The sequence below is a fragment of the Notothenia coriiceps genome, unplaced genomic scaffold, assembly GCF_000735185.1.
Source record: "Notothenia coriiceps isolate Sejong01 unplaced genomic scaffold, NC01 NC01_scaffold00037246, whole genome shotgun sequence".
NCBI classification, from domain to species: Eukaryota; Metazoa; Chordata; class Actinopteri; order Perciformes; family Nototheniidae; genus Notothenia; species Notothenia coriiceps.
Window position 1 is genome coordinate 26,630,612 of NW_011369947.1, and position 7,309 is coordinate 26,637,920.

General features: G+C 41.1%; 1 protein-coding gene across 1 annotated transcript in view; it reads left to right on the forward strand.

Moving 5' to 3' along the window:
- LOC104966569 (A disintegrin and metalloproteinase with thrombospondin motifs 18-like) overlaps positions 1 to 5,670 on the forward strand; it is a 20,025-nt gene extending 14,355 nt beyond the window's left edge. Inside the window, exons 3-6 of the mRNA XM_010795752.1 lie at positions 510 to 704; positions 1,549 to 1,619; positions 2,593 to 2,752; positions 5,461 to 5,670. Coding sequence (XP_010794054.1) covers positions 510 to 704; positions 1,549 to 1,619; positions 2,593 to 2,752; positions 5,461 to 5,670 — 636 coding nt within the window. The remainder of the gene's footprint in view (positions 1 to 509; positions 705 to 1,548; positions 1,620 to 2,592; positions 2,753 to 5,460) is intronic.
- Positions 5,671 to 7,309: the final 1,639 nt, after the last annotated feature.

Consider the following 7,309-nt stretch of genomic DNA (forward strand, 5'->3'; position numbering starts at 1 on the left):
AATGGGAGGAGAGAGACTGGCCTGTGGTTTATAACATCAGACGGGTTGAGAATGGGTTTCTTTAGGAGAGGGTTTACTCTTGCCTCCTTGAGACTGTTTGGAAAGTGACCAGAAGTTAGAGAAGTATTGATGAGATGGGTTTGAGGGGATAGGGTCCAGAGGACAGGTGGTAGGACGGGCAGAGGTAATAAGGGTAAGAACCTCACTTGGAGAGAGAGGGGAAAAGAAGGTTAGTGTGTGGGTGAACGGTGGGACTGGTGACCCAGTGATGACTAATGGTGAGTCGGAAAATGAAGAACGAATATCATCAACCTTTGATCCCATGATCCCAAGCTACTTCACGAAATGGCAACATCTTATTTTATGGTTATGTTTGAGAGACCCCTAGTGGCAGAAAATACTTTATTTATTTAAACATTTGCCCATTGAATAACTTATCTTCTGCTGATGCTCCTATGTATGTGGAAGACTTCTGTACCATATTTTACTTTCTTCTTGTCCACTCACAGTGCTCAAAGACCTGTGGCCGGGGCCTGAGGAAGCGGACCGTGTTCTGCCGCAGCACTGATCCCGGGGCGAAAGCGGTGGTGGTGCCTGACAGCATGTGCAGACAGCACCACAGACCCAAACCCCAGGAGACCTGCGTCCTGCGCCGCTGCCCCAAGAACGAGAGGCTGCAGTGGCTCCCGACTCAATGGGGAGAGGTAGGAAGAAAGAGATATCAAGCCTTAGCAGGAGTAGTGATGGAAGGTGTTTAACTGCCACCACGACAAATAAATGATCCATATCATTACCATTATTTAACGTAACGTGAAAAGATCATTTTCTTAACAAGATATGACAAGGGTTTGGGGTTATATCTTATAGTAGAGAGGATTCAGATAAGTCTGCTGAAATGTTTACTCTTTGTACCATGCTTTGCTCAGCCATCTTGCCAGTTTACTCCTGGGATTATAAATGCTTCCATGCCATCAAATAAAATTGAGAGAATAAACTCCATAAAGGATTTGCTTACAATTTTCAAGACATGTTCGCTCTCTCCGAATCTTATCAACATCCTTGAAAAAAACTGGGACGTGTGTCACAAGTCTTTTTTTTAAATGATTACGACCCGCTACACGTATTTGACGGTCTCATCATATATTCTCTTTGTGTTTGTGGCAAAGATTTTTGAACTTGCCTCTGTGCTGTATATTCATATTCCTTTCTGTTAAGTACAGCAGTTTGAGTGAGATAGAGGGCAATCGGTTACAGGCTGAAGGTTGCTGAATATGGAATGAATGAAGGTTAGTGTAAGGGTGAGGTTGCAGTACAAGTACAAGTGCAAGATAAGAAGACACTAAGCTCCCAGATCAGTGGTTATGGATTTATAAAAAAAGAGCCAGACACGGACAAGATGCTCACACATATAATATGTCTGCTCATCACATAAAATGACTGGTTAATACACAGTAGAGCACTTTTAGTAGTGTCTCTTGTAGTGTCTCCTGCTATGGTATCTCGTAGTATTGCACTAAAATGTTCCCTTTCGCCTGACCTCTGTTTCAGTGCTCCAGGTCTTGTGGCTCAGGCACCCAGAAGAGAGAGCTTCGCTGCGGGGAAAGAGACTCACAGGGAGGGTATGTTCCGCTAACTGCACATTAAGACACTTTAATGGATCTGCACGTATAGCTGTGTCTCAATTTGAATACTTCCCAAAGTACACTGCCATGTTGTACTCTATAAACATTTGTGTCTGAATTTCCAGTGGTCTTGGTTTTGAATCCCACAATCGCTGCTGTGACCTCACCAGAAGCGACGATGCTGCTAGCTTCTGTTGGCTAGTTAGCTAGCTAGCAACATTTTTGTTTGGATTTTTACAAATCATTAGGCTACAGACTGCTTAACCCAATAAAAATAGCGACGACTTCTTTTTGACACCAGTATCCAGTACGTGTATTACATTGCGAAAATAAAACCCACATGTATAACTTTTATTTGTATATTGTCAGGGCTCTCAAGTTTTGAACAGAGTTCAGAGTGAGATTTTGGCAGCGGTGTTTGGTACTCCAACTTCTGGCTCCCCTCAAAGTTCCCATAAAGCCCTCTGTACCGCGAATGTCAATGGGGGGGGGGGGGGTGCTAGTGGAGTATGAAGCCCTCTGTATCGCTACAGAGTGCACGCGTCTCAAACAAGCCTAGTTTGTTTACAAAATTGCGGCGCAACTTGGTGGGCGGTTACACTGGAAAGAAATCTCTGCGTGAGAAATACAAGGTGTGGCGTGTGAATGGAGTGAAATGCGTGTGTCTCACGCCAAGTGCGTGAGACTTGAGAGCTCTGTATTGTTGTGTTCACTGGAGCAATTGTGGCTGGAAGCCAACCACTGGACTCCCTTTTTAGAGCAACACATGCCTTCCTGCTGACACTTCCAAATTGTAGCTTTTATTTACACAACTTCCTTTACATAGCCAATATTTTTGCTATCCTTCACATTGGGGCACACTTATGCTTTTAAGACAGCCAATATAAGTACTGTACAGCATTACGCAATTTGAGACACAGCAGTAGTTAACTGTTTTTCAGACTGCTTTAAACTCTCCTCTGCCATTCAGGTATGTGGAGTTCCCCATACGGAGGTGCAGAAACATGGCCAAACCCCTAGTGGATCTCCAGCAGGGCTGCAACCGAGGCCCCTGCCCGGAGGTCCCTCGGGTGATCGCCGGCAGGAGTGGCCCTGTGGTCCTCGGCTGGTACTCCTCTCCCTGGCAACAGGTATGTTTTTGCTCAGGCTTTGATCTTAACCTGTTTACCTGAGAGACTTTTAGTACTACACATGCTTTCCAGCTGACACTCTTCCAATATGTAGATTTCCTCCCACACATACTGTAGCGCTGTAGTATTACTACACAGATGATAGTTAGAAAATTCAACAAGCGGAGAACTTGAAATTGTCCTCAACAGCCATGAAGACAGTTAGCTGAGGAAAAATGTACGTGTAAATAGAATGTGGCTGAAGTTATTAAAAACGTTGTATGTCTACAAGTCACACTACAGACTCCTAGTGAGAGAGATACTCTGCATTTACTGTGGAGGGTCTTTCTTGCAATTCTTCCTATAACCCCAAACAAAGCAACAATTCAAACAGTGTTTGCCTTGCTTATAACAAAAGACATTGTGCAGTTTTTCCTTAAAAATATATATTTTGCCAAAAGGCAAACTATTTATTTTCTTTCTTCCAATTTAATTGCAAAGTGGAAAATAATAGCCGTTGTCGCATTGGACCACATAACTTTGGTGTTTGCAAAAATACTAGATTAAAGTGTGAGTTGAGAAAGATCTTTCCCCCTCAATGAATAAGAAATCATTGCACCCCTGATATAATAAAAGATTTAACAGTAAAAGTTGGATAATTTAAAAAAGCTGTGGTTTGAACAGTCTTTGAATGTTATACATGTTTTGAATTCATTAGAAAAACAAGTCTTGCTTGCTTATACATAATACATTTATAGTAGTTTATACAAAAAGTAGACTTTTCCGATCTACATAATTAACATATATATGTTTTTTTAGTATATCAAATCAGATTCTTTTTTGTTTTATCACTATTGTACAGATACTGATGGTTGCTTTAAAAGTCAAGCAGCATATCATCAATGTACTGCATTCGTTTTCTGGTTAGCAGCCATGTATTTATTGGATTTTGGAGGTGAGGTTTGATCTTCTTTTAGCAATATATTGCTACATATTCAGTATCCCATTGAACAACTATCTCATTTAGATGGAGGTATTCAGCCAGGGAAGGAATGTTCAACCAATGAAACTAATATATCAACTAATAATTGTCAACTAGCTAGCAACGGCCAACAAACTCTGTCACAAAGAGCTGTGTTTGAAAGTAGAAATAGCAAACGAGAAGCCTTTTTGACTAACTCTGTTTGAAATGAAAGACACAGTACCATTACTGGTATTAATTTTAAGAGGGACTGGTGTTAACTAGAACAAACATGTTGACTTAAAGGTGACCTATCATGCAAAATGCACTTTTGTACGTCTTTTATACATGAATATGTGTCCCCGGTGTTCCAGGGAACTCACCAAGTGTCAGAAAACACAACCCTCTCTATTTTCCCCCATACCCAAATCTCTTAAAAAGGGGCTGCAACGGATCTGATACAGACTGATCCAGATTTGAACACTTCTCTGACGTCACAGAAGTGGCTCTACGGCTATTGGGCCAACTCCACCAATCAGGAGGAGACAGCCACAGACATTGCCGTTCGAAAGCGCTGGAGACGCTGTAGTACATATGCCAGGCCTGTAGATGGTGCTGTTCTCACAGAATCAGCCCATGCAAAGACAGTGTTAAATTGAGCGAAATGAGGAATGGCTAAAATGCATGATCTGTTTGGTATTTTGAAAAATAAAAAGTATAAAAATGCCTTATATAGGTATGGTCCTACACTATATTATTTAAATATAGCATGATAGGTCCACTTTAAGGGATGGCACAGAAGTCTGTTGGTTTTGTTAACCAAGAATGAAAATGATAACAGAGAAAATTAAGAAACATCCAAAGAGCAGAAAATACAAGCTGCTTCCAACAAACATCCTCCTACAGTCCCCGCCCTTATTGGACTAAACCACTGGTAGGGGTACCACATTGGACTGAACCACATGGGGTTTACATAAACCAGCTAGGGAAATGCCCACTTAAACCTGTTCCTTACACTAACAGAGCATTGGACTCCTATTCATTTTATACTCCCGACTCTTTACCTGTCAAGAGGAAGAAACTGCTATAAAATCCTCTTATTGTGCCAACAGTTGCCTCTAAACTATCACATCTACTAAATAAAGAGTTTCATTTATTTTCCACCTCACACCATCACTTGCTTCATTGATTTTAGTTTTCCAGGCCCCCTCTCTCTGGGAGGCCCCGGCATCATGAGCGAGGCAACACAACTTCTTAAAACAATCAATCAATACAAAATATGTAACTATGGTTGGGTCTTCTCATGTCCCAACATACCTCAGAGGCAGAATGAACAGTGTAGAGGGTGTTAGTTCACAGGCATAGCATCGTTCTTGTGTGTGGAATGGGACTCAGATGCAGTCCAAAAGCTCCATTCTGTCAATCGGGGCAGGTTGTGTGGCTATGGGTTATATTATCTATTTTGCAAAAAAGTCTTGAGGGCAACCTCTTATAGCACAGTGATCTATTCTGCTTGATATGGGGCTTGTGATCTGTGTATGTTTCCACCAGAGAAGATATCTCCTGACAGCTCAATGGAGGGCATGTACATGCTGGATGGGATGTTTGTTTTCTTCATCTCTTCTTTGTCCACCCCTCGACTTTTCCTCCATCCCTCGACTGTTCCTTTTCATGAAAATTCCTCTTCCTACAAGCTTTTCAAAGCTTGATCTCCAACTCTATATCTCTGTGCGTCATTCTCATGTTGTATTATTTTTTTCTGTCTCAGTGTTCTGTTTCCTGTGGCGGGGGGGTCCAGACCCGGTCCATCCAGTGTCTCCGGCAGGGCCGTCCCGCAGCCGGCTGCCTGCCCCACCAGAGGCCTGTCACTTCCAGGGCGTGCAACACACACTTCTGCCCCGCTGCTCTCCCCGCTACGGCACAGCGCCCAAGCCGGGTGGCAGCTGCTGGACCAGCACTGAAAGGTAAATGCCTCTGAGGGGATATTAAAACAATCATTCCAGTGTAATTTCATTATGACTGTGAAACTAGAGTTCTGCTGGGAGTTTGAATTCCTGATTGTTTGGTGGATTTTCTGCTCTTTTTTTTTCAATACATTTTTCCTGTAGTACAATCAGAAGAAGGTCAAGTTGATCTTTAAGAGTACATTTGTACAGTATTTGTTTGTATATATTGGTTGACTTGTCCAGCTGCACTCATCAGCCACCATTTTCTAGTTTGAACTTGGCATTACCAAGATGATGAACTTGCTAAACCTTATGTCTAAATGTCTGCCTGTTAGCATTGGCACTGTGAGCTTGATAGCCTGCTAAGATTAGCATTTAGCACAAATAACAGCCTCAGATTGTGTAACACCAGTAGTTCTCAAACCTTTCAACTCCAAGTTCCACTTTTTCAAACTTATATAATGCCAGGGCCCCTTAAATGTAATATAAGTGTATTAATTAATTACAACAAATCAACTGCCTGTCATACCGATGGGATCCCTGAAATTAAATACATACAATTACAACAAACAGGTTCTTTTAAAACCAAATAAAGGTGCTAGATGGAAAAATACTAGTGCTACCATTATTGTTGTCGCTTCACTTCCATTTCGAGCCACACCATAATAAACTGAGCAAAGATTTGTCTTTTTTATACTTCCTTATACTTCCTTAAACTAGTTTTGAAATGATTAGTTCATTAAATTATGATTCAAAGACACTAAAAATCAATCCTCAAGTTAATTATTCAAGTAAAAAAAAGGCTGAAAGAATTCAGGTTATGTATGTTTAATATGTACCACTGGTTTGTATATCCAGGGTGTACGCGGGGTCTTAAAAATTATTAAAAGTTGATAAATCAATTTAGTGAAATTAAGGCTATTAAAAAGTATTAAAGGGCATTTTCCAAGGTATTACATTTTGTAGCTTGTTTTCAATAAGTATATCAATTGTCCAAAGAGGTTGTATTCTACAGTGTGCCTGAATGTAATCATTGCGTAGGTGTGTAGTGTGATTCTGTGTAGTTTATTTATGGCATCCCGTTGGATTTGACATCATCTGAACAGGACATCTCACGCTCACTGCTTGATAGCGCGCGAAGCTCCGTTTACGCCGGTTGTTAAACAACATCGTTATGGGGAAATGCAAGTCTGCGTCCAAATGGTTGGAAGATAAGGAGGAAGGACAATCAATACTGTAACAGTATTGATTGTCCTTCCTCCTTATCTTCCAACCATTTGGACGCAGACTTGCATTTCCCCATAACGATGTTGTTTAACAACCGGCGTAAACGGAGCTNTCAGATGACGTCACATCCAACGGGATGCCATTAAATAAACTACACAGAATCACACTACACACCTACGCAATGATTACATTCAGGCACACTGTAGAATACAACCTCTTTGGACAATTGATATACTTATTGAAAACAAGCTACAAAATGTAATACCTTGGAAAATGCCGTTTAATACTTTTTAATAATCCTTAATTTTCGCTAAATTGATTTATCAACTTTTAATACTTTTTAAGACCCCGCGGACACCCTGAAAGATCTCATTGGACAGCTTCAAACCGAGCAGTAATTAACGTGATTACTCACACCTGTGCATTTCCTGCTGTAACAAAAGC